This window comes from Andrena cerasifolii, chromosome 2 (assembly GCF_050908995.1).
Source record: "Andrena cerasifolii isolate SP2316 chromosome 2, iyAndCera1_principal, whole genome shotgun sequence".
NCBI classification, from domain to species: domain Eukaryota; kingdom Metazoa; phylum Arthropoda; class Insecta; order Hymenoptera; family Andrenidae; genus Andrena; species Andrena cerasifolii.
This window is the reverse complement of record NC_135119.1, coordinates 11,938,010-11,964,840: the sequence shown is the minus strand read 5'-3', so window position 1 is coordinate 11,964,840 and position 26,831 is coordinate 11,938,010. Positions and strand designations below refer to the sequence as shown.

The window sequence follows — 26,831 nt, the reverse complement described above, 5'->3', positions numbered from 1 at the left end:
AGAGACTTAGCTTTTAATGGTATATCCGCGTTGGTGAACTGGAGCGTACTTTAGGTGGAAGCTTAATTTCAGTGTCTCATTATCATCGGAGCTAGAATAGCAGTGTCCGAATTATATTAGGGGGGCTACTTAGACAGGCGTTTTCCGTGAAAGACACAGTTTCTTTTTAATGTATTTGTAAAAAAATGAAAGCAAATCCAGATGTAACCTTTTACCGTATGTTTACTTTGATGTTGTAGCTTCTGCGAATTCTTTATTAGAAAAATCGATCGTTTCGACCATTCTAGGTGTTTGTAACCCCTTAACAGTTTGATCTTCAAGAATTTTTAAAAAAAAAACTGTTAGTGATATTCGATTAAACTCTTTTGGGATATAAGGAGACATGTTTAAACTTGCAGAAAATATTTTTTTATGTCGATCATTCTTATTATTTATTAATTATTGTGGAATCTTGTCCACCTCTTCGACGGTGTAACTCCGGTTGGCGGGATGTGTAGCACATATTACAGTGATCTGATTGCAAAAAAAGATAGAAATATTTTAAAGTTAGATACTTTACTCTGGGACTGGTCCACTTCAAAGAAGAAAAAAAAGAAATATTGAAAAGTTATAGCGTTTGAAAAAAAAGTAAGCTTTTTCCTGAGACAAATTTTTCATATTATTCTTTATATCGACGAAAAAAGTATTAAAAATAAAAACTAACATTAAAATTCTAGGTCCAGTCCCAGCGTAAATTATTTAGCTTTAAGAAAAATTTCTTCTTTTTGCAATCAGATGACTGTGACGGGTGCTACACCTGACGCCAACATCGTCGAAGAGGTTAACACGATTCCACAATAAATAAAAAGAAGGATCGACGTAAAAAAATTCTACAAGTTTGAAGGTGCCTCCTTATATCCCAAAAGAGTTTAATGCAATATTAACAATAGTTTTCTCCCTAAAAAATCGTAAATTTCCGGGCAGTTACACGAGAATCCCCCCTTAATGAGAACTCATAAAAATCTGACATCCATACTGAAGGTACCAAGCGTTTATTTTACTCGATGTAACTGCTCACAATTAAAATCGAGCAGCGAAGCGACCGAAGCTGAGGAGTTTCGCTATGAATTATGCAATGCCAACTTTTGCTACGGATATTGCTCGGTACCAGTCGAAGGAGAGATATCGGAGCAGCGGAGACAATGCAGTTCAACCTGAGTTCATCGCTCGTCCATCCGAATGGAGCAGCGAGTCATCCTGCAAAACACGTTTCCCATTTTGCATTGAGTGACGAGCAAGGAATTCGGGCACATCCAGGCTAGTGTTCCTGATTTCTCTATATTTTTTGTTTCTCGAGAAATCGGAAATGAGATCATATTTCTTGAGAACTCTCGAGAATTTTCGAGAAATTAAAAAAAATATTGCAAAAATTATATTTTTGGAACAATGTTGATAATATTTATCAAAAACACAAGAAAACTTTAACTAAACGATTATTCAGTATACAATTTTTCTAAATTTTTAAATAATAATTTCAGAGCACCTTTCTATTGGAATTCATGTAGGTTCTAATGTTATTAATAAGATGTATTGTAAATTGTAGATGTGCTTATACGTTCGCGATTAACCAGTAATACATTCATTTACGAAAATAAATGAGATTTATAATATTTTCCCTAGACTTAAGTTTCTCGAGAGATTATAGTATTTCTCGAGAAATAAGAAATAAGCAATTATAAAATTTCTCGAGAAATTCTCGAGAAAGCATTCTCGAGAAGGAACACTGATCCAGGCTGGTCCCAATGGCATTAGGTGTACATTGTGTGTTCAGTATTGTCAGCGAAGGGTTCATTAATAATTATTTACAAGCAACTAGCCGAACGTATTTAATGCCCCCTGCGACTGAAAAGGAAATCCGACAGAGAAATCGTGGAAAAATTGTGTCCCTCCCCGCGAAAACGAGGCGTGTGTTCGAAGACAACTTCGGTAAGGCACAAGGCCTCACTCGGAGAGCGTATAATACTTTCACAGAAGCGTTAGAGCAAAGGTCATTCTTCCCCGGCAAATCCAAGACGAGTAACACAAAGTTCAAGCATTCACCGTCATAGTACTGATTTCGAGAGACCTCCGATTGCCATCCGGCGAAACAGAAACCGTCGCGGACGTTTCACCTTTTGTTTGTCAACTACTGCCGTAGCGGTGTACAGAATTTCCGCTGGAAAATACCGTATGCCAACTGGAATTTCTTTCGGAAAGGGAAACGATACGTAACACGCTGCAATCGCGAAAGATCGTGCCCGACACACGAGCAACGGAAATATATTGTAGAGAATAGCACGTGCTATTAAAATTGCTAATATCGTTCCTGTGGTAAGGTCGTACGTCTCGAAGCAGCGTCGTGACACACATCGTGGAATGAGCATAAGCGACACTTTCGATAATTTAAATGAGCAGTGACATTCAATGCAAATCGTGACGCATACAAAATCAACATCGCGTGGACGACATCGCGAATCTTTAGCCCCCCTCAAGAAACCGCAGTATTTTTGCAGTATGCAGTCACATTACAATTTTCTTAAATCGGTCTACAGCTTTATAGCAAACTAGCAAAATACCACCGCGCTTCGCTTCGGGCCTAATAGATATAAAGGACTCCACGAAAACACATCTCACTCCATTTCACCACCCGCTAGGGGTTGTTTGGGGCAAAATCCTGAAATTGGTTTTTAGGCATTTATGTGGTTGATCCTTTTGAAGTAGAAACCAAGTTGATACCTAATCGGGTCGAGGAGATTAAGAAATCGGAGAAAACATATTTCACCCCCTTTTTACCCCCTTCGGGTTGGAATTTCAAAAAATCCCTTCTTATCGAGCACCTACGTCGCAAAAGGAATATACCCTTCGAATTTCATGTTTCTAGGGTCAGCAGTTTGGACTGGACGGCGATGAATCAGTGACGCAACGATTATATAAGCATAGATTGACGAAATTACGAGATAAACAATCGGTAGACTAAATTTACCCGAATTAGATACACTTGCAATAGACACGCGATACTTGTCAGCAACATATTTATGAGACTACGCATACAAACAGTCACCAACGCGCAAATTTATTCGTGTCGAATAAATATCCATTGGTCATTAGGATGCAAACTTATCGATTCGGCGAGAATGCACTGTAACACAGTGTTCCTGCTTAAAGTTTAAAATCCTCGAATCGCTTTAAAATATCTGCACTTGCAATATGGTGTCGTCTATCAAAACGTCACATCGCCCAACCCCTTGTTACGTTGCAAATTTTAAATCTCCCAGAACTCGATTGCGCTATAAATCAATAAAAGGCAATGCGAATAATAAATAAGTGATAACTGGTGATCTAAGAAAGACAGCGAGTAGCAAGTCTACGTGCATCGAAACTCGGAGCGTAGAAGAGGAAAAAGGTAACGGAGAAGAATAATGGGACTCACCTGTGTCGACGCGGTGCCGTGCGTTGGTCTCGTTCGCCGGAAGAAGGTCGTCGTACTCCAGCGTCGTCACATCCTTCGCGCGCACCAGCACGATCACGGAGGTGATCAGCACGAACACCATCGTCACCACCGATCGTTTCACCGTCATCGCGAGGGAAGCGAAGAAACGCGCTTACCCTGGCCAGGAAAAGTCCGTCACGCGACGCAGCACGGCGCCGCGCGATCACATCTTCGCGAGCCGACGAGATCGACGCTTCGAGCACGAAAGCTCGAAATTCTCGGGCGCGGGAATTTCGAATCACGGGGTCGCGTATCGGCCGCCAGATCTCGCATATCATTAACGGAATCGAAGCACGGGGCGGGACGAGCAGAGGTTGCGCGGAGGGTTAAATATCGGCGGCGGCCGCTTAGCTACCGGGCGCGTGCTCGATAAGCGCCCCGATCGAGCCGACTGTCATAATTACTGCGCACGCAGGGCCGCTGCGAAACGAGTGCGCCGTTCACGGGTGAGAAACTCGAGGTCGGTGAAACTTGGCGGAATCCTTTGCTGGCCGCGTCTGCCGCGCCTCCCTTCCCCCCTCCCACCCCTCGATCATTCGCGTCCCTTCGAAAGGGCTGTCAGCCCGTAGGCGTCGCACTCCCGACGGCTGTCACTCGCGTGCGCGCGACTCACCACCGTTCACGTACGCGAGGAATCAAAACAATTATGCCCGGGGTCCCGCGTGCTACCAGTTTTAAAAGAAGTGTGCGCCGCACGAGCCCATGTCACACTGCTAGGCAGCGGTCAGGTGTTTCAAGCAGCCGCCAAACGACACCCGCGCCATCTGTCCCCCAGTCGCCCAACACTCGCAGCCGCTGGCGCGCTTTTCACGCGCACGGCGCACGCTCCCTTCTGTCGGTCCCCGCCGCCGTGTCACGTGGCCATTTCACTTCATTCATGGAGACAGATCCCCCTTACAACTGCGCGGGCTACGAGCGTCTGCGCGCGTAAACGTCACCCGGCCCCCGTACTCGCGCATCACTTTTCATACTCTTTCTCTACCAGCCTACTGTCTCTTGAACGTACGTGCAAATGGAATTGTTCTTTTCTTCTTAACGTCCTGCTTCTGTGGAATATGGCGAAGCGGTAGTGACATTCTTCGCATTGACGATTTATTTGACAAACCCATTTCGACGCTCTGCAAAGTCTGGTAAAAATTCTGCTGAACAGTAATGATCAGTGGTGGGCCAAAAATGGAAACCTATATAGTACTTAATTAAATATTAAATACTTAAATATATTAATCAAAGAATTTTAATTTATGAGGGGAATTTATTACTTCCGACGTTGATTTACGATTGAAATAATTGCGGGCCGCAGGTCAGTGGCTGGAGGGGCAAATATGGGTCGCGGGTTGCTCATCACTGCTGTAGATGGAGTATCAGATCACAGAGATAGTAGTGATTCGAAGAGTAGTCATATATGGGTGAAATCTATATCTTCTATCTATATATATAAAAGAAGAAGTCCTAACTGACTCATTAACGCCCAGCTTGAACCGTTTAACCCACCCACTGAGAAAGGATTTTTGGAAATTCCATCCCCAAAAGGGTGAACTGTGTTTTCACAGACTTCTCAATATATCTTAGGCCCGATGAGATATCAACTCGGTTTTTGCATAGAAAGGTTACCCACACAAATGCCTAAAAACCAATTTCAGGATTTTTCCCTAACCAACCCCTAAGAGGGTGGAAAGGGGTGAAATGTATTATCACGGATTGCTCAAAACCTCTTAGGACCGATTAGATATCAACTTGGTTTTTACTTCGAAAGGTTACCCACATAAATGCCTAAAAACCAATTTCCAGGGGGTGGTGAAAAGGGGTGAAATGTGTTTTCATGGAGTCCTTAATGTCTCTTAGGCTCGGAGCGAAGCGCTGGGGTATTCTGCTAGTATCTTATACATTGCCACCAATAAAAAAAATACCACCGCTTCTCTTCATCCCTGCCCTCTGCCATGCGAAATCGCGTGACGGTCACGTAAGGATGACTCTCCGCCAGGAGGACACAGATGCCTCCGTCCACCGGTATTTAATTAAGCCCGGTCGTCCGGAGAAAAAAAGTGGTTGGTACAGGAAGCGATGGGTTTCGAGTGCGCGAGCAGCGGACCATGGTTCGAGCCCCGTTACGGGACAGACGCATTGGCGTAGCTGTGATCAGCCGCCACCCTGCATTTTCGCGAACGTTACCGACGCGGTGCCGTTCCGACGCCTTTGCCGAATGCTCGGCTCACCTCCTCACCGGTATTCCGGGGGATCGCGAACTATGTCGACCTTAAAAATCATCGACACGCGGCAGGGAGAGTAATGGTCAGAGCAGAACACACCAGCCTTCTCCTTCCAGCGCGCTCCCCTTTTCCGCTTTATCTCCCTCTATCTGTCCCTAGCGAGAGCGGCTAACGATCTCCTGTTCTTCACCCCGACAAGGAAACGGACGGTGGACGCTGCCGGTGTCGTAGGTCGATCGCGATACACCATCTCCGATGCACCGTTCGCCGCACTCGATGCACGGAGGCGATCGCGCTGCATAATGATCACGGCATGAGATTGCCGTTTTATGGGGAAAGTGAATAGAATAGAGGATGTAACTGGAAGCTTCTCGATTACTCTTCGACTACCAACTTCAGCAAGAAGACAGTCCGCACGCAGTGGCGGATTTAAGAAAAAAGGCCCAGGTAGCAAAAGTTGAGGGGCCCAATTTTTCGGGAAAATGAAGAGGTAGAAAAAAAGGAGGGAAAATGTACAGAAAAGTATAGAAAAAAAGTGCCTGGATAAAATCATAATTTATTTTTGAAGATAGGGCCCTAGGAGGGGCCTTCTGAGCTGGGCCCATTTTTTCGGGAAATTAAAACAGTAGTTTACTGAAAACGGGTTCAGTGTAATAATACAGAAAAAAGAATATAGTTCGGATAAAATCATAATTCCTTTTAAGAATGGGGCCCTGGTGGGACCTTCCGAGCATGGGCCCAGGTGGCAACTGCTCATCGGTCGCCATGTTAAATTCGCCACTGTCCGCATGGATATTGCACAGTTTGAAGGGGGCCTTTTGGAGCTCCGTCACCTTGGTCATTGTAACAGCTAAACAGCACAATTTTCACGGGGCCCGCAAGAGCTAGATGATTGTGAAGTGTATCCTCTTTTTAATGAATACCCAAGGTACTACATAGCTGCATTTCTCACGTCTACGAAATCTGTAGTAACTTATTGTTTTAGCCTTCGAGTACGATGCAGCACTCTTTTCAATTCCATATCTGTTGCGGAACATCATTTTAAGGCGTACTTTCCAGGGATCCAGTTGCAATCGATTGCTCAAACACCGTATTTACATACCGTTAAATGAAGACACGGGCGACACGTGAACGCGAACGACCTGCAGAAGTTGCTCGAAGCGAATGTTAGGGTTGATATGCAGTTTCGATATAACGTCTAAACACGACGCTACGTAACGACGAAATCTTTCTATGCTTCTTCGTTTTACTTAGTCCCTTTTCCAAGCCCTGGGGGACATATTCTCACGAAATCCGGTTCTACTGGTTTGGGGTTTGATTCGAAGGTGAGGCTTAGTTGCGGTGGCCCGAGAAATCGGTACTCCTGCTGATTACTGTACCGCACGGCGCCGTAGTAGACTAATTTGTTTCTTAGATAACCAAACAGCATTCGCGTATCGATACTTAGTAAGAGAAATTTAGACTCTGCTAATAGTATGTTGGACGCGAAAACTGAGTAGACTGCAGAGATCGTCGAGGCACAGATAATTTCAGGCACTTCAGCACTAGATCAAGCATACATTTCACAGGAATTCCTGAAGAAAATAAAAATGACTCGCTCCTTCATTAGGCTAGAGGGAAAGTATAAAGTTTATACCGAGGAATCCGTACAGTGCATGCTAATTAACTTAACCTACATAATCAAGGTCCGTGGATGCTTCACGAATCAAAAAAGAAACATGGTGCAAACAGTCGATCATTTTTAATTCCTCCATCGTTAACCCCTTCAACCTGATTTGTTAAATGAATTCGAAGACACTGAAAGTCTGAAAAGATTATAATAAATTAAATTTTAATATAATTCAATATAAAATTGTTTAATTATCCTCTAATTAAATTTTAATATAATTCAATTTAAAATTATCTAATTATCCTCTAATTTTAAATTTTAATGTAATTCAATATAAAATTATCTAATTATCCTCTAATTTTAAATTTTAATATAATTCAATACAAAAGACTGCAGAGAATCGTCACGTGTATCTCTGCTGAAAAAGTAAAAGTGATCGAATTTACATTGAAAGTAAACAGAGACCAGTCCCACCCAATCGATTGATTTTTTTTAATCTCCTTCAAGGGATAAGGTGAATGTCCCAATTTCTGCTTATGTCCCCATTTCTGATCATTTCGTATTTTTCTTATTATCATATGCGTTACGTTTGTACTATAGTTGCAACAAAATAATTCTAAATTATTTAAACATTTACGCGAGTGTTGCGCGAGCTTGGGGCAATACATACATCGCTATTTTTCACGAGCAGAAATACGGACATTTAAAGGATTATATATTTAATTACAAATTACTAATAGTTAAACATCTTGAAATATCTTTCTTAAATAGTTTTTGAATTGGTTGATTTATTATTAAAGAATTAATCAATCGCTCTGCAAATTTTGATCACAAACAAATTTTTTACACCTTCTTTATGACGAGTTACCTCTTAAATGAGCAGAAATTGGGACATTCACCTTACTCGATAGAAATCAGTCGTTCACCGCCAATCGGAATCTCGCCGTAGAAGCGCGTCTCTTCTCTCATTTTCGTTTGGAACGTAGGAATAAATGAAAGGACATTAGTGGTCCTCACATTACGGGTTGTCACGTCCGCCGAAGGGTTGAAATTTATTACCTCAAATTGGTTACAAAATACGCCATAATTCTCGTTAAATTTATGACCGCGCCGGCCAGTGTTGACGACGTGACCCGTGAATACGTCTCCCTCATATAATATTATACATACGAGGGCAATACGAGAGAGCGGGTGCATATAAATATTCATATGCAATGCATCACTGCACCATGCATCAGTTCGCGGCTATACGTATTACAGGCACGAACACTTCGCGATGCATACAGAGTGCATTTTTAATAAAAGCCTTGATTAGCCTCCTTTAAAAGGATCTTAAGTTATCGATGCACAATCAAAGGAACCTTTCACGTGCGATGGTGATTCTTATTGCTTTGAAGAGTAGACCTATTTACCTATTTGGGGAAATTTTCACAAAAATCTGCCTCGTGACGAGAAGCGTGTCATTTAGCTAAAATCGACAAGAATTTTGTATATTCCGCAACGAATATCATACTGTCATGAATTGCTGTTCAATAGAAACGGTTAATACATGCGAATAGGAAAGAAGTTTCCACGGAATCTTAATGCACTTGATGTCACGTGATAAAAGTTTCACCCTATATGCGAAAGCTTCGCGCAACAGACACTTTCTCCCCCTCAACAGGTTGTTAAGCCCCCTCTGCGGTGTAGGTTTAATTAAAAATCGAGCTTGTCGGGATATCAGAGGGAAGAATAAATTTAACCCGTATGAGCCATTAATTGGCGTGCCTATTTGCCGACATTCTTGTCGTACAACGCGAATGTTCGCGTACGCCGAGATCGCTTCCAAAGAAAAAGGGTTCGTAAGTGAACCGATTTGTTTGTCTCGTGCACGCGTGGAACGTAGAGAGTGGCAACGGTAGGTAGTGCGTAAAATATGCTTGATACAAATGTATTATGGTATCATTGGCGCAGCGAAACTTGGCCATACGTCTCTCGAAATGTTTCATTACTCGTGCGTACGGAGGGAGCCCCGTGAAATCTACGACCTCAACCTCGCTGGGATATACTACCTTCATCCCTTTTATTACATATTGTTAAAGAATCAATTGTGGGCAGTGGACACCCAAATTTTAACCACGCGAACATTAATGTTTCTAGGAACACAATACCATACCCTTATCACCTCTGGACTTAAATTATTTGTCAAGTAAACATGACCCAACCCCGATGTAAACTAGCCCCCAAAGAATACAATCGGATTCTTTATGCAAGCCAGATCTAAAAGGACAGATCTGCAAGTAACATCCTGAAGACAAAAGAGGGCTTCTGTGCTTTGATAACGGCGAAATCCTCTACTCCTCCGATTCTTTTAACTTATTACGGCCTCAGAGAAAGTATCGCATTGAAATTCTAATAATATTTATGAAATACCCAATTCGGCATTACACAAGCCAGGAATGACTTCGAAGAGAATCTTTATCGCGAAGAAGCGAAGCTAAATGGTCGCGGTAGGAACTCGGCAAGAGAAATAATTAACTCTGCACGAGCACATTTGCAGCTGTCGGGTTTCGCGAACAATGAACTCATGGGAAGTAGTCAGGCCGTGCCAAGAAGCTGCTACGAACAGCCACGACGTTCGTTGCAACAAGTCTCGGTACTTATAGCATCGAACCTCCGTAGTTAGTATCCAGAGGCCAGTACATACAAAGCATTTATCAGTCTGCCAGTAATTTTAGTTTAAGGGGTCATTCTACTATTATCGGCAGAAAAATGAAGATATTTTTAAAGATTTTTTTCTGAATAAATACAAAGTATAATGAAATAAATTTGTTTGGTATTTATTAAGCTGTTCTTATATTATATATAAAAAATTATTTTCTTTTTTTTTAAATTTGTTTAAAATGTTTTTTTATAGCGTCAATGTGACACCTACAACAAGGAGGTGTGTTCGTGGCGCAGATGATTTCCTGGCCCAGGCTTATCTGAAACAACGAATTTAAAAAGATTCTTAATCTCTGTGAGTGTCGCTACCGCCCGTAGCTCAATTTTTATCGAAAAATAACCGAGATTTTTCTCGGGGAACATTCGAGAAAACACCCTTTTGGGGAACTTTTTCTTTCAAACCGGCGACATTTTCTTATTTCTCAACAAAAAGCGACGCTCATGCAGATTAAAAATCTTTTCGAATTTTTTGTTTCAGATAAGCCTGAGCTAGGAAATCAATCACTTGCGCCACGAACATACCTCCCCGTAGGTGTCACATTGACGCTATAAAAAAACATTTGAAACAAATTAAAAAAATCTTTTTAATTTTTTTTGTATAATATAGGTGTAGCTTAATAAATTCCAAAAAGATTTATTTCATTATATGTTGTATTTATTGAGAAAAAAAATCTTTAAAAATAGCTTCATTTTTCAGCCGAACAAAGGAGAATGATCCCTTAAGCTACTTTAGTTATAGGAACTTGAAAGCTTCTGAAGTTATTTTGGAAAGATTAAAAAAAGATACGCAGGGCCCTTTATTTTGGCAAATGACCGAATATCCTGTAATGATTTATGGCCATTCCAGTGGAAGGTATGAACATTAAAGTAAAAGAAGTAATACGTAGCAGTTCCATCAGTAGATAAGAAATACGCAGTTCTCAGATGAAATTCCCGTTTACTTATATCCGCTCTCATTTAATAAAAGTTAAGGAATCCCCTTTCTTATGCAAATGCCGTATACGCGTGTGCGTAAAGTAAAGGACGATGCCGTGTTAAATGTAGAGAATAAGAAGTACAAAAGAGCAATGCAATATTCCAGTGCTAAATCTGTGCTGCACTGAATATCTGTTTATATTATCCAATCAAATACCGAACAATTAACGTTATTCAAACAAATTTCTTCCTCGAAGAAATATAATCTAAGTACATGTACACCGAAGGAATAATCCACTTCGTCAAGGAATTCGCGAACAATGTGCAGCAGTTTAAAAGGATTTTTCTAGACACGCACACAATGTGTAGTAGATCGGCCAAGTAAGATACAGCGAGTGAGAATACAGAAGAGAAGCCTCTATAACGGTATAAAATACAGTCGAACTGTTGCTCGCAGAAAGCAAGAAATGGAGTACGCGGCCTTTTTCCTCGGAGGACGATCTAGATTACGGAATAAAACGCGCATTACAGAGCCGCATTTCCTCGGGGTACCTGCGTGTGTACATTACAAGATGAGATTTCCATGCGACATTACTTCAGGGACCTATTCGTTCCTTTGTACAATCTTCTAATGGAATCTGTACTTTGGAAAAGAGTTCTACAGCTCGGACCCCGCGGTACAGTCTTCTACCAGCATCAAATTCATTCAGGACCTGATGGACAGTTAAATCAACTGTGCAGACTTGCATCACACTTATGCAAGATGTACAATTTCGAGATACGTCGCATGATTTTTCAATCTCATTAGTACAATTTTATTTGCAAATTGTTGCACGCTGGTAAACGTCGTACGGTGCAACAATACGCTGTCTTTTTGTCAATTTGAAATTTTCGCACGGCACCATTAGCAATGATCTCTAGTCTTAAGTAATATCCTGGAGTGACAGCAGCGGATATTACCCACTACGGCTTCGTACGAAACAGACATCACGAGCTTTACCGATGTTCAGTTGGGAAATGCCATTTGAATAATATCCTTAGCAATAATTGTTTCGGTCACGAAGAAGAGAAGCATTGTTTTCGATGAACCAATACATTCATTAGACCAACTGTGCACCCTCTTCGGCATCGTTCGTTATTTCTCTGTTTAAACCTGAATGTAAGCTCTCAGCAATCATTATTTCCATTTCATGCAAGATTTTTATAATATTCTGAAGAATTTAGTTTCTTTTATTATTGATATAAAGAAATTCATTTTTGCTGTTTCTACTTGCTGGGAAGTCAACAGTGGCGCCAGGATGAGAGGAATAAGACTGTATTCTAAATGCTTTTTAATTACATTAATTGTTTTGTATAAATTAATTATATAATCATAAACTAATGAATACTTATGAATCAAATTAAATGCTTTGTATTTAGCTCGTTGTTCTGAATGTTTGTGACTCTATGTACACTGCTTATAGGTACAGAGAATTCATCGACTAATATGAGAATCAGAATAAATAACAAATCTTAAATTACATAATGTAAATACTTAATATATTTGGCCTGCATTCTTCGGTATATAATAAAGTCTTACTTACATAATCGTACGGAATTTCAAAACATCAAATTGATAGTTGATAACACATAAAAAATAATTAATCTGTAACATACTTAAAGCGTATATGTAACAATGAATTACAATATGTGGCACTGACATCTAAAGCATTCCCGGGTACATCCATAAGATTTCATGAATTTCAGTTCTGGGGATGTTTGGGTAGGCCCTAAATTCAGAGAGTCCTCGCTTTCCTCGCTCAGTTCTTCAATGCTAAATGTATCAGTCAGATCTTGCTTGTGCTTCACAGAATCTTTTGACTTAGATGATGGGAAAAGAGTCATTTCACCGTCGCTACAAATTGAAGAGATCACATTCGAAAGCATGATATTAAGAATTTATCATGTACTTACCTTTCGCTGTCGCTATGCCAATATTCGACGAGAGGAAGATGTTCTTTATTCTTAGTTGGTATAGGAAGTCTTTGAATCGATATCAGTCCGGTAGTACTACTACCACCACCGCAGCCCTTATCATACTTTGGCAATTTTATATAGTCGGAGTTACGCTGAATACGTTTTGCCTGTTCAATTCGTGCCTCTGTCCGAAATAAGGAATATGTAAAGTGTTCTGAGCGATACAACTGAGTAATACGATAATAAATTAGCAGTAGTACCAAGCTTTTTCTGCAGCTGTTTAGTAGTAGAATTATGTTGAGATATTTGCGTCTGATTGCTACTGCAGCTGCTATCGCTTCCCTAGAAGTGTACAATGCGTCCAAAGATTTTGCTTATACGTCTATACACGTGTAAGGTGTAACGAATCGTATCGTATATTTACCACAAAGAGTCTCTCATCTTCTATGTGACTAGTAGGTTTTGGATCACTGTCAATCCCACTATCTTCCATCACAAAACAAAATTTTATATTAAATTAAAGACTTCTCTCAACTCATCTGAAACGTAACATAAAACCTTTTGAAAGAGAACACCAGACACTCGTTTCAACATAACCACATACCAGTATAATAATTCTCCACAAAATAACATAGAAAATTATACCTTTTCTGACTTAAATATTCAATAATAATAATGCGCAAATTTCATTTATAAAATACATACTCTCATTTTTGGCAGACAGGTACTTTGAACAGGTACTTAAAAAATAACAATTTACTCTGGAATATAATATATTCCACGAATAATATATGCCTTGTTGTATAGAGATGCATTAAATATAATACTGCTTTCACTTTTACTCACAAGTATTTGTAAATTATTCTGACTTATCTACAAGTAGCAAACATGCTTACATTATCATGGCATGTCCCATTATTGATTTTCTTTCATCTATATAACCGCACAGAATATCTAAATAGTACTGCCCACTATTTAAAAAAAAAATAGACAAATTTATAGTTAAATATGCAATGCAACAAATCATGCTTCACTATATATACTATGTATATGCAACATATCTTGACCTAAATTTCACAGAATTCAAATAAAAAGTTATTTTCAAGTAAGAGATTTCGAGATACTTTTACGTTTTTTTTTTAAATTTTGGTAGAGTAGATATAACAAATTATTATATAATATGATAGAATAGTTCATTTGAAATAAGTATTATTTAAATACCTCTATAGCAATATAACAAGTTTCCTAGGAAACCACAACTTATTTCCCTACATTTTCTGAAGATAAATGAGATGTGGTGAACTTCACTTTTGTTTTCTAATATACATTTATTGTACTAAAACAGTGTTTCCTATTTGCCTAATATAAAAGATACTTTACTTACTACAAACAGTCAGGACAAAATTTTACATTCTTTTATCGAATTGTAAGCATTTTGGTGGATAGCTTTCCGCAGTAAATAATAGCAAGAATTTACAACATAATAAATACTAAGTTATTTCACATTTTTGTATGCAGTTGGATAATAAACAGTTTGCAAATCAAGAACGATGCGTCCATCTGGATTATCGAGGAGAACGATCTCCAGAGTTGTGGAGTCACAAAAAGATCTACCAAAAGTTAGTATTCCATGCCTTAAATGAAATACTTAATTGTAGTAGCAATGCTTGTATCAACATATATCTTTTGTAAAAAGGAAGTACTTGCATTTAATAAAAAATTAAAACTTATTTATTACATACGTTTAGCACATGAGTATGATGAAGAGTCGTTTAGATATAGGTGGTGGCGATATGGATTGGATGCGTGGAAAAATTTATCTTAAACCAGACGACCAGTTGCAATTAACAGAAATTGTACGTTAACTTGTCGATGCTAAGTTATACTAACGCTATATATCGTAATTATGAAGTTTCAAGCAAGCCTTCCTAGTTATTTTAATCGTTCTGCAAATCATATTATAATATAAAACTTTAGGAATTACAAGAGGAATTTGCACGAGTTCTAACTATACATAATACAAGGGTTCCAGATTCTTTAGTCGAATGGTCGTGGAAATTGAAAGAATTCATTAAGTTACCTCCTCCACCGCATTTAGTAACTATTATAAGTGTGCCCGGAGCAATATTGCACAAAGATTCTGACGAAGCAAAAATACAACTAGCAGGTGGACTCGTAGGTAAGACTTGGTAAAACATAGAAACCTTTTACCACACTCATACTATCGAATACTATACTAAATAAAATTACTATTTTATTGATAGTGGAAAGTCACCATGAAGCATTAACTGTACCACGTGATGATCATGAGGAGGAGGAAAAAGAAGGCGAGGAAGAGGAAGAACTGGAGGATATAGAAGAGCAAGATTTTCAGTTAACTGGTAATAATAAGAACAAAAAATATCACAAGCACCTACAAGCAGTACGTACATACTGCTTATTAAATTTAAAACTGATTAAACATATTTTATATAACTATAGATGAAATACCAAAGGATGTTGAAGAAGAAGAAGAGCAGAAAGAAGCTGAACAGGAAATCGAGCCAGATGAAGAGGAGATAGAGCAAGTAAAACCTAAGAAGATACCAAATCAATTTAATTTTTGTGAAAGAGCTGCTCTAACTTACACTAATCCTATGCGAGTAAGTTTCCATAGGCTTACATTTAATGAAATATGGCTTCCATATCTAACTGATTATATATTATTTCTGTAGGAAATGAGTACGCAAACTGTACCTCCACCAACGGGGATGTTTAATACCCACGTATTTCAATGGACAATCTTTGATAAGTATCAGGTATGTGCTTTTATACCGAGTTTAATTAGCTCGAAACACAAACAAATCATGTTTCAGGAAGATTTTGCTCAACAACAACGCGAAAGAGAAAAAGAGAGGAGAATTCCACTTATACAAACAAAGAAGGAGGATATGAAAAAGAAGGCCCAAACAGAATCCATGGCAGTAACAGCAAGAATGCTGCAAGCTGTGAAAACATTAGAACGAATGGTGAACCAAAATAATTTTGACGACATATCTCAAGGTCGATATCTTTTCTCCAAGCTTTTTTAAACAGTTAGATTTCGTTCGACGTGGTATTCATGGACAAATTTTTAGACTACAGATACTGGGATGATCCAAGCGATGAATTTAAAGATGGAGAGGGTTCGCTATTGCCCTTATGGAAATTTAGTTACGACAAAACTAAAAAACATGACGTCACAAATCTATGTTTTAATGGCAGATATTATGATCTGTTTGCAGTATCTTATGGAACAAGTTAGTAAAAAAAACGATAAAGTGTTAGTATACTATAACTACTTATGTATATGACGTTTCAGTGTCATTTAATAGCCTGATAACAAACGGAAAAGTATGTTTATATAGCTTAAAAAATCCATCATATCCAGAATGGATCTGTCCAACACAATCTCCAGTGATGTGTTTGGCTTTCAGTGAACAACACCCGCACCTTTTAGTTATTGGTAAGAAATGAAAAGAGATATAACTCTCACAACAATACCGTTCATCTTCTCTTCCACGATAAAGGTACTATGGATGGTGCTGTAGCTGTTTACAATGTCATGCTACCACCAACAGTTCCACAATACAAGAGTAATGATGTTTATCAGAAACACGGAGGTATAGTATGGGAGGTTCGTCAAGTACTAGTAAAACTACAATAAACATTTATAGATCCATTATCTTTAGTTTAGAATTTATCAATCGTTTAAAGTACTCTTATGTAATCGACCCGATAACTTAAAAATACATAATGTTTAAGGTATGTTGGGCACCAGATACAGAGGAAGGTAATTTGGCATTCTACAGTGTCAGCATTGATGGAAAAATAAATTACTGGATATTAAATCAGAGCGACATTAGTTTGACTACCGTGATGACACTTTTTCTAGACCGACCTCCGATACCTGGACCAGATGGTACTATAATTACGCTTAAAGGTAGTAACACTTGATATTAGTAGTAAGGATGATATTATCAGCTGTTTTGATATTGATAAATCGTGTTTAAACTATTTCCACATTCTTTCAGGGTGCGGTACATGCCTTGCATTTCATCCTGCAGATCAAAATGTATTCTTAGTGGGCACGGAAGAAGGAACAATTTATAAATGCAATACAGCGTACAGCAGCGTTTATATGAAAACCTATAACGAAGCGCACAATATGCCTGTGTATCGGATAGTATTCAATAAATTTAATTCTAGTATATTTGCAAGTTGTTCGAGCGACTGGAGGATAAAGATATGGGAAGATGATAGAATGTAAGTATTTAGCGTATTAATATGTAGTATACATCTAGTAAAAATATTCAGAACTTTGAGGAGAAAAAAATTGTTTATAGGGAGCCTTTATTTATGTTTGATCTTGGTGTTCCAATTGGAGATGTTCAATGGGCACCATACAGCTCAACTGTATTGGCTTGTGTTTCAAATGACGGGAAAGTCACAGTGTTTGATTTAAATGTAAATAAATACAGGCCGATATGCAGTCAAGCAATTGTTAGTAAAAGGAAGAATAAACTAACTCGACTAGCATTTAATAATGAACTGCCATTCATTATAGTTGGCGATGATAAGTAAGTGTCTCTTTAACACACCTTTTAATAACAATTTATTTTCACTGTTATTTTTTACGTTTTGTGTTAACAGAGGTACAGTAAATACATTGAAATTGTCACCGAACCTCAGAATAAAAGTAAAACCAACAAAGAAGCAACTTCATCTGACACACAGAGAATTAGAAATTATGAAATTAGAAAAATTATTGAGTTTTGTACGCGAGCCGCCTGTATTAACACCACCAAAAGATATAAGGATAGAATAATTAAATCGTATTTTTATATCAAAATAAAAAAAATTGAAATATGTATACATTTTACTTCCGTAAATGAAAATCTATTTGTATGCGAGATCCTGTACTCTGAATACTTATATGTATATGTTTGTAATATACACAAGAAAGATTAATTTTCTAAAGGACACTGTATATATTTTATTAACTGTTTTAAAAAATATACTGTACCTATTTTTTTGTAAACATCAACATTTTATTAATATTTGCTATAACGGAAAATACATGATAGTATCTATATTTTTATAAATAAATTGGCACTAAATTTAAAATACATTAAAAATATTCCTATACTTTACAGATTTAAACTTAGCAGCTAGGTTTGCTATAACAGTTATTCTCTATACTAGAAGCACTTATTAACAATCATGACTTTGTAAATAGAATTATTTATGTTAAAGTTCTTGCAATTCCATGTAATAGTACTGACATGACTTCATAATAAAATACTACTTTACAAAATTTATACTTAAACTTTCACGTACATACAAGAATAGTGAAAAATGAGAGATATTTGTATATAGGGGCAAAAGTATTTCAATTATAATAAGCACTGATGATCACAGTGTCTGTTACTTCCTCCCAAAATATTAGAAAAAATACTAAATACTATAGTGAGCATACAATTCATAAAAAATAATTATCGAGTAATATACATATAAAAAACGCATTGGAAAATGTATATTTCAAAAAGCGAATAAACTTTGCATCTTTGGCACATTTAATTCGTTTTATCAAACGAAATTACAGACCATAATTTTTTAATATTATAATTAGAGGTATAAAAAAATTCATCTGCAAAAAGTTGTAAATACTGTACTACATTCTAAAATACATCATCCTTGTAACTTGTCAAGTAACAAGTTTCAACTTTGCATTTAAAATGATCGTTAGGAACTTGTGACAATACCTAACAATGTATTATTAATAAAATAGAAGGTAAAGTAGAAGGTACAATTTCGTCAATGTTTATAAAATATCGGAAAATAATATCTCATTTAAGAAGATTACGATGTATTTCTATTTTAATTTCTTAATGGAATACATTAATTCGGATATTTAAGATGATAAATAAAGACTGTAAAATCCTACTATGTTTACAGATAATCGCCGATTATGTTAATTTAAATAGAAATCCTAGAAATAAAGTTTTCCAGGAATTTCTGGATTTTCTATCACACCTTTAAAGTATTTCAATTCTAAGAAATCCCTTATATTGTTTGGACATGGCACTTGTCTACCAGCGAACTCAATACTCGACATTGGATGAAGAAATTGTTCCGGGAAGTCTCTGTTATTTAAAAACCATGCATCTTTAATCATAGAGCCATTTCTCCCATAAAATGGAAGTATGTTTGCATTTAAATGATTTGTCTTTGAATACTGCACTTTAAAGAATACTCCTTCTGTTGCCTTTTCCCAAACGAAACCGTGATTATCGACGACGGGTTTACTCATGGCTTTAATTAACCATTGCGATCGATCGATGTCGTCACGATTTATTCCTATTTGTACTTCATGATCCCATGGTAATATATCACCATTTCTCATGGCACCAAGTAAAGAGCTTCCTTCTAACCAAAATCTGATACCAACTTCCTCTAATTGATCAAACACATGATGAGCAACCTTTCTTAATCCTGAGAGGCAACAAGGCGGCGCGTATCGATTTTGATAAAGATACGATGGGACTCCATTTATCACTGAACCAAAACATCTACTACTTTCTCTTGAACATCCATACCATTCTATGGAATTGGAAGCTCTTACGACCTTCTTAATACCCAACTTCTCGAACATCAATCGTTCGCGACTTTGATGTAATTGTTGTACTTTCCATTGAGATTGTTGATTTCTATGCAACGATTTCCCTTCATTGAATTGATAATTTGTCAATATATGTATCTGGTAACATGTAATAGATCATCTAATAAAGTAAGATTCGCTTTCTTTTTAATACATACACATACACTATAGTCTGATTTTCGAAAGTTGAGACCTGAGGCGGGTCTCTCGGACGGAGCGTGGATAAGGAGGAACCAATGGTACGCTATGGATTGCGTGCGACATCTCAGGTCTCAACTCTCGAAAATCAGACTATACCATCTGTTTCTAGTAAGTATAGTAGTAATCGTAAGCATAATAAACACAATGTAAAAAATGAAACTTATCATGTATTATATAAATACAAATATATGAAGGTCACGCAAAAAATAAGTAATATTGGAGAAACTTTTCATTTATGGTTCTTATAACATACATGCTACTGACACTCGCATACGTACTTGACAAAAATTCAACTCAAATCTGTTTTGTCACAATTGTATAAACCAGGACATGTAATAGAAGCATAATAAATTCAAAAGTAAAGTTAAATCTGAATTACGAACCTTTGCACCTATCGCATGCGTCTGAATGTACAATGCGTCCGTGAAAGGTAAAAGAAAAGGATCGGTTAATTTCCTTAATAGCCTCGTCTCGACCATTGTAGCGTGCTTTCCACTAACACCGTCACATTCGTTGCCCATAATATGTGAAAACTTCAGAGTCCATTCTTTTACTTTTAAATCAATGTGAATACAATTCAAAGTTACTCTTCCCAATGGTACAGTTACAATTCCTAATTTTGCCGCTTGTGACAGAGTCTCCTGCAACGAAAATAATAAATGTTTTGAAAACAGAGTCTTAAGGGGTCATTCTAGTATTCACGCCGCAAAATTCGTCAACATTCAGGCTTTTTTTCTCAGTGAATACAATGAATAACAATGTCAAACTTTTTTTTCATTTATTAAGCTACTTGTAATGTATACGGAACAATTTTTTAAATACACTTTTAACTGTGCTTTTTCAATGTTATCTGGAGTTCAAAATCACACCTTTGAAAAGAAATACCTCCCTGGCAGGAGTGATTTAAGCTCACAGACTCATTTGCAACAAAGGAACCAAGCTGATTCTTAATTATTATGAGTACCGCTATCCCAGGTGCCAGAATTAGCCACGTAAGTAAAAATTTAACAAAATTGCGCGCATTCAAACTTCAAGTTTCAAAATTTTCCATTTTTACTTGAAGTTTGAATGCGCGCAATTTTGTTAAATTTTGACTTACGTGGTTAATTCTGGCACCTGTGATAGCGGCACTCATAATGGTTAAGAATCAGTTTGGTTTTTTTTGTTTCAAATGAGTCTGTGAGCTGAAATCACTCCCGCCGTCTTTTCAAAGGTGCGATTTTGAACTCCAGATAACATTGAAAAAACACAATTAAAAGTGTATTTAAACAATTGTTCCATATTCATTATAAGTAACTTAATAAATGAAAAAAAATTGACATTGTTATTCATTGTATTCGCTGAGAAAAAAAAATCTAAATGTTGTCGAATTTTGAGACGTGATTACCAGAATGACCCCTTAAACATTTTTGCATCTTTTCTGAAAAGAGAACTCTGGACATATAAGAAATACATACGTAACGATAGAAATATGTAAAGTTCCTTACTTGCATGACCTGCTTAGAAGAAAGTCGACTGCCGTCGGGTAAGAATAAAACGTACTTAGTACGCACGTAGAAAAGTGGATTTCTCTCATCGTAAGAATGATTAAATTCCGGTTGCAAATTTACCAGTCTCACATTTTCCATGCTTTCATTCGCAAAATCAAGCTCCAATGAGGGGTACGGTAGCTCGTTGCATACTATTAAAATTGGTATAGTGGGATAGAAGTGTAACACAGACTCCACGGTGGCAGTCACATCGTTTTCGAAGGTTTCAAACTGCCGTATAACCACTGTCACCAAACGAGCTAATCGACGGTGAAGTTTGTGCGGAGGGTCAGGTGTTACGATGCTCGGTGTCAACAACCGGAACGTGTTTTGAGTTGCAAATAACCTCCATATTCTATGCCATATAATGATATTGCCTAATAGTGCAAGCACTAATAAAGTTCGCACAAACTTAAAGCGCATAATTATCGCGTGTTTCGCAGTATCATTGTATGTCAAATTTTCATGTCATAGCACCTCTAAACAACGTTTGAACATTTGACAGACCGCGATACTTGCTGCGTCCTTTAATTCTGTTACACAGTGTCGCCAACTTGTCACTTGCCGCTCACAAATCTCACAATCGTCACAATACGCGGGGTTCCCGCGTTCACGCATTTTACAAAGGCGTTCTGGAAGTGAACAACGTTTGCTGCCGTTTCCCGCGTAAAAGAATCCAATGATAATTTAAAAAACGAAAAAGAATGTACTTGGTATTCTTATTAGACCTTATTAGATTAAGAACAAGTTATGATAACGATGTTCAGGGCCGGCGCGAGGATGGTTGGCGCCCTTATGCAAGAAAATTTTTGGCGTCCCAAATTTTTGCACTTGTTTCCTATTTAATAGATATGTCTCGCCTTTACCACAGACGAGGTATCCTATACCTCGTCTGTGCACTTTACGGGGTACAAAAAAAAAGAATTACGTTTACATTTTGTTTATGTAGGAGTTAGATTCCTTTATTATGTATTAAGCGTGTGGTTACTTGCATAATTGGTACCGTCGGCCCTGACGAAATTCGACATATTACCTATGTTCTAATGAAATAGATTACGCAAAATCTTATTCGATAGATTTGAAAATCGTTTGGCGACATAATCTGGTAACATTATCAGTAGGAATGTTGGCAGTACTGCCTCATTGTTTTTATATAAACGTCAAACTCGTCCGCAGTGTAGTATTCGGCGTTCTGCTTAAGTGGAGTGGAAGGTGAAATCAATTCAGCGTTTGTTCCGGAGTAATTGAAAGCCCAAAAACGCCGGAGTTCACATAGATTTCTGCGAGAATATCGTTTCGTTGATAAGCCATGCCTCTCCACCGTTACACTCACGCAGTTCTCTGCAGAATTCCTCTTTCGCTTCGCACGAGAGGCGAGGTCACATTAGATGAGGCTAGAACGCAACATTTGGCACTAGCTCAACTGTTGCGGGAACTCGACATCGATGTTGTTGAAATGCCGCCGGACGAGAATTCGCCGCTTTGCGTTTTCGTCGAAGATATCGCTGTCGTCTGCAATGGCATTGCGCTCATAGCACGGCCAAATGAGCCATCCCGCCTGAAAGAGGTATACCTACCACATCCTACATGCCTTGACAAACATTCTTTCTGTTTCGTAGTTACCGTTTTTCCAAATAGTAGTATTTCACTTTAACGTGCATTAATATTGTTTATTAGAAGACGCATATCCATAGGCATACTTCCAATGTACGAGTGTCTAAAGTGACGATGATCTAATTTCAGATTGAGACAATTAGAGCTGTTTTGAAGAAGGAGTTGGAGATCCCGCTTATTGAGATCGCAGATAAAAATGCTCGCCTCGATGGAGGAGACGTCTTATTTACTGGTACATTCTTTCTTTGGAACCAGATTCATAAATTATTATTCAGGATTATTAGCGACGGTTGAATTAACCGCTCTGTTTAACTGATTACCGCAGGTCGTGAATTCTTCGTCGGACTCTCTCATTTTACGAACGAGGCAGGTGCGAGAGCAGTCGCAGCAGCCTTTCCAGAATACCCTTGTGTACCTATCAAGGTAAGTTGATTATTAAAAGTTGCATTTAATATTCAGTGTATTTCATGTACTTGTTTGCTTTTTAAATTGTATATTAAATTACTCTTTCGCCGCTGTACTTATACGAAACTATTCCTAATTTCTAGCCGTTCTATAAACATAAAAAAATCGCATGAATTACTTGACGAAGTATTTCTTCAAGTAATAATTAATCGATGTCTCTTGCATATTAGAATTTAATTTAAATATTTTGTTGTATACTACGATGTGCGAGATTAACATAGATATATGTATCGTAATTGTTTGGTCTAGAGTATAGAGAGAATATGTCCTTTTTATGTGTTTCTAGTGTTAATATAGTACAATCTCCATTATTACATTAATAGATGAAGAACTAGATTAATAGGACGAATGTGATCATATAGGATAGACGTATACATGTTTGCAGCCATAAAAAGCTGAGCTAATTGTGCTTCAAGTTTTAGTGTTATTATAGATTGATATGTACAAGTTCATCAAAATCTCTATTCAGTAGTTGTACAAATGAAATTGATACTCTTATCATGACCCACCAGTTTCATATATTCACATTGTAGTTATTTAATATTAACGAGACACGTTCATAGTATAATATATTTCTATACAATACTTAAATATGTTTACACATATATTGGGTTCAAACTATGAACGATATGGAAAGAACTATCAAGGTGATATAATTTACCGTTTTGATGTTCGTTTAAGGTGGGTGATGGTGGCGAAGAGGTGATAGTGGAAAGTCTTACCTCAGCCCCACTTCAGGTTTGGGTGTACTAGACTCACTCACATATTTGCAATTGAAACAAAACATCTCACGATTTAGAAACACAATTTAGCACGTTTCCAACAAGTTTATGTGTGAACAAACGTTTTACATTGCAAATTTGAGCAAAACGCTTCCAAACGAAGAGTGTTATGCGAATTATGGCTTAGTGCAATTTTGCACATGAAGCACACAAATTCGTGCAATTAGAAACACGTTCTTTCACTTCTGCACGTAATTATACGTTGTATTTATTTATATAGGTATGCGATGCTGTAGAACTTAGTAGTGTAAATAATATGTGAATATAACGTACAAAGTTTCTTTTTTTAATGCAATGCTATAGAAACCTGGATACATTTGAAACAGTTTATTCTTTAGCCTGTGCATCGTGTCGGAATATAATTAAAAAGTGATATGTATATAATCGAAATGATGCTTAAACTATATATAGTTATTGTAAGGGAAATGAGAACATTAGTAATATGTATCAGAATAAAGAGAAAGTTAATTTATGCATTTGGTATCACTATTTTCTTATCATTTGTGATTAGAAATATATATTTCTTATTCAATTGTTGCTTACAGGTTGCTGAGTCTAAGCGTCTCAAAGCTTTAGTCACAATGGCTGGTCCAGACATTATTTGTGTCGGCGCTGGAAAGGAGTCGCAAGAAGTTTTAAAGGTACTTTGTCATAGGCATGGATTTGTGTTATCCTTTAACACTGTCTTTATCTATTGTCTTTCACGTTTTCATGTTGCTCGTGGTGCAGAGAATCGAAAGAGAGGCGACGTACACCTACCAGACACTAACTGTCCCCGAAGACGCTGCCGCCAATGTACTATATGTTAATGGAACGTTAATTCATCGATCAGAAGATGAAATTCCACGATCAAGTAAAGTATTTGCAGAGAAAATCGAGTTTCCAACCAGATCATTGCACATGTCTGAATTAGCCAAGGTCAGTTCTGGTTTAACTTCTTGTTGCTTATTGGTACGTAGACCCAGACATATTCGCAGTATTTAAACCGAAAGAGGATAACGTACCTAGCAAGCGCGTTAATTTGCTACTTTCGTATATCGATACGAATCGAGAGATGAAAAAATTTGAATATTTCTAATGAGAAATATTACCAAAACGCTGTGCAAAAGGACCTATGGTATCGACGTAGGACTTTACGTCGCTCTAAAACTTCAGCAACCTACTTTAAAGAGCAGGGCAGATTATTTTATAATTATTTTATAAAAAGATTATCTTACTATAGAAGAGATTTTATAATTAAAAAGATTAATATATTTGATTTTACCATATTTACAGTAGAGGTAATATATTGAAACTTTAATACTTTATCTAATTTGTAAACTTTCGCTACATCAGTCATAATTTATATCTTGCCATTTATATAAAAAAAAGAAGTTGTATCCTTTTGTTTAGTACTCGATTCTTTTATGACAGCATTTATAGTTGCATAATATTATTTTAGTATTAATACTTTTTTATTTTTTCATAGTTTGAAAGGTACTCTATCATTGTTTACTATTTATTATTTTATATTTTATGCTTCATGCTGATAACAAACGATGAATTCAGTATCAAAATGTTATAGTGATTAATATTGCACCAAATTTCTCTTTCTAAAAAGCCTTATGACAATTAAAAGATTGATTCATAAACTATGCAAGCAAATCAAAAGAAATTTTTAATATAAGCACAAAAATAATGAAATCATAGAATTAACGGGATACGCGATCGACGTGTAGATGATGTCTTCTACTTTTGATATTTTATGTTACATAATTAGGAATGAATTAGGAATTAATCACCAGTATTCTGACACCTCTGAATGCATTTGCTACTAGTCTATAAAGTGTTCACTTTACTATTCAAACAGAGCTCTTCTATAATTCAACAAGTATACTACGATGTTAATGATATATAAAAGCACTGATAGTTAAGAGTTATTGTGCTGATTCACATTAAAACAAAGTTACGCAATTAAGAGTTTAAACAGAAAATGCAAGAGTTCTGTATAAATAAACTTGATATATGTATACACGATACATATATACATATATATATATATTACGGCAAGCTAAAATTTTTCGGCAAATTTACAATGTGTGTAGAATTTTAATATAACTCACGGTGACGTAATGCAATGGTTTCTTCATATCCTTTAAAGTCATGACAATATTTATGTAATTTATTACATTTTTATACATTTTGATATGCATATTTTCTTGTTAACTCAACTTTCATTTCTTGTAATATTTGAATATTTCTTTAATACGAAAGTGTTGGAAATATTCTCAAAGTATTCTCTTCACAATTTTTAACCTTAGATTTAGCACCATTCTGTGTAATTTCTTCGCAAATTCTCCAAAGTGTATAAGGCTAAAAAGTTGTAAACAGAATAAAAACTATATGCTAGACGTTATAGTCTAGTTTTTATCAATTGTTTCCTCACCCACATAAGCGCAAGAACGTGTGTAAACATGTCCAGTATCAGCTGGGTTACTAAAGTAGTACAGTACTTTAACATAATTTTTGGGAGCTCAAATGAAATGCGTAGTGATCGTTACGAGCCGGGGCTGCAAGCAACTCGAGAGGCCGGCGAGAGGGGTATTTCCCATGGAATATTGTTTATGAGCTTCTTAATTAGGGGTGCGGACGAACCTACTGCGTAGTCAGGGAGCCGCTAGGAT

At 37.1% G+C, this 26,831-nt stretch overlaps 4 protein-coding genes across 19 annotated transcripts in view; 2 read left to right on the top strand and 2 right to left on the bottom strand.

The window, feature by feature from the left end:
* LOC143378817 (uncharacterized) overlaps positions 1 to 4,230 on the bottom strand; it is a 224,597-nt gene extending 220,367 nt beyond the window's left edge. For both annotated transcript variants that reach the window (XM_076830817.1, XM_076830819.1), the window contains exon 1: positions 3,449 to 4,230. In XM_076830817.1, the coding sequence (XP_076686932.1) occupies positions 3,449 to 3,596 (148 nt within the window). In that variant the 5' untranslated portion in view covers positions 3,597 to 4,230. The remainder of the gene's footprint in view (positions 1 to 3,448) is intronic.
* An 8,011-nt stretch (positions 4,231 to 12,241) lies between these two features.
* Positions 12,242 to 22,031, bottom strand: LOC143378626 (ribitol 5-phosphate transferase FKRP-like). 14 transcript variants are annotated; one of them, XM_076830480.1, is made up of 6 exons: positions 13,745 to 13,839; positions 13,544 to 13,659; positions 13,323 to 13,437; positions 13,159 to 13,240; positions 12,896 to 13,082; positions 12,242 to 12,836 (listed from the first exon to the last, which is right to left on the bottom strand). In XM_076830480.1, exons 3-6 carry the CDS (start codon positions 13,389 to 13,391, stop codon positions 12,623 to 12,625), a joined length of 552 nt encoding a protein of 183 aa, XP_076686595.1. In that variant the 5' UTR covers positions 13,392 to 13,437; positions 13,544 to 13,659; positions 13,745 to 13,839; the 3' UTR covers positions 12,242 to 12,622. The 14 variants fall into 14 exon arrangements, 11 of the variants coding, with proteins under 11 accessions (XP_076686595.1, XP_076686594.1, XP_076686592.1 ...); XM_076830479.1 differs by having other exon boundaries at positions 13,604 to 13,659; XM_076830477.1 differs by lacking the exons at positions 13,544 to 13,659; positions 13,745 to 13,839 and adding an exon at positions 20,162 to 20,300.
* LOC143378625 (dynein intermediate chain 2, ciliary) lies at positions 14,139 to 17,896 on the top strand. 2 transcript variants are annotated; one of them, XM_076830472.1, is made up of 15 exons: positions 14,139 to 14,324; positions 14,417 to 14,517; positions 14,647 to 14,754; positions 14,876 to 15,077; positions 15,163 to 15,279; positions 15,380 to 15,540; positions 15,613 to 15,696; positions 15,754 to 15,940; positions 16,015 to 16,176; positions 16,239 to 16,382; positions 16,447 to 16,553; positions 16,682 to 16,859; positions 16,951 to 17,182; positions 17,263 to 17,496; positions 17,570 to 17,896. In XM_076830472.1, exons 2-15 carry the CDS (start codon positions 14,449 to 14,451, stop codon positions 17,742 to 17,744), a joined length of 2,160 nt encoding a protein of 719 aa, XP_076686587.1. In that variant the 5' UTR covers positions 14,139 to 14,324; positions 14,417 to 14,448; the 3' UTR covers positions 17,745 to 17,896. The 2 variants fall into 2 exon arrangements, with proteins under 2 accessions (XP_076686587.1, XP_076686586.1); XM_076830471.1 differs by having other exon boundaries at positions 14,139 to 14,517.
* Positions 22,032 to 22,467: 436 nt separating the features above from the next.
* LOC143366435 (N(G),N(G)-dimethylarginine dimethylaminohydrolase 1) lies at positions 22,468 to 26,558 on the top strand. Its single transcript, XM_076807530.1, has 5 exons — positions 22,468 to 22,874; positions 23,051 to 23,153; positions 23,247 to 23,344; positions 24,714 to 24,809; positions 24,898 to 26,558. The coding sequence occupies exons 1-5, from the start codon at positions 22,617 to 22,619 to the stop codon at positions 25,150 to 25,152; spliced, it is 810 nt and encodes a 269-aa protein (XP_076663645.1). The 5' UTR covers positions 22,468 to 22,616; the 3' UTR covers positions 25,153 to 26,558.
* The last annotated feature ends 273 nt before the right edge of the window (positions 26,559 to 26,831 follow it).

Coding starts and splice junctions, on each gene's coding strand:
- LOC143378625 (XM_076830472.1), top strand. CDS start 14,449: ATGCGTCCATCTGGATTATCGAGGAGAACGATCTCCAGAGTTGTGGAG. Junction 16,177..16,238: donor TGCAGTATCTTATGGAACAA/GTTAGTAAAAAA, acceptor ATGACGTTTCAG/TGTCATTTAATAGCCTGATA. Junction 17,497..17,569: donor ATTATAGTTGGCGATGATAA/GTAAGTGTCTCT, acceptor TTGTGTTAACAG/AGGTACAGTAAATACATTGA.
- LOC143378626 (XM_076830473.1), bottom strand. CDS start 21,730: ATGCGCTTTAAGTTTGTGCGAACTTTATTAGTGCTTGCACTATTAGGC. Junction 20,420..21,265: donor CTTCTAAGCAGGTCATGCAA/GTAAGGAACTTT, acceptor TTTTCGTTGCAG/GAGACTCTGTCACAAGCGGC. Junction 19,677..20,161: donor CGCATGCGATAGGTGCAAAG/GTTCGTAATTCA, acceptor ACATGTTACCAG/ATACATATATTGACAAATTA.
- LOC143366435 (XM_076807530.1), top strand. CDS start 22,617: ATGCCTCTCCACCGTTACACTCACGCAGTTCTCTGCAGAATTCCTCTT. Junction 22,875..23,050: donor AGCCATCCCGCCTGAAAGAG/GTATACCTACCA, acceptor ATCTAATTTCAG/ATTGAGACAATTAGAGCTGT. Junction 23,154..23,246: donor AGGAGACGTCTTATTTACTG/GTACATTCTTTC, acceptor TGATTACCGCAG/GTCGTGAATTCTTCGTCGGA.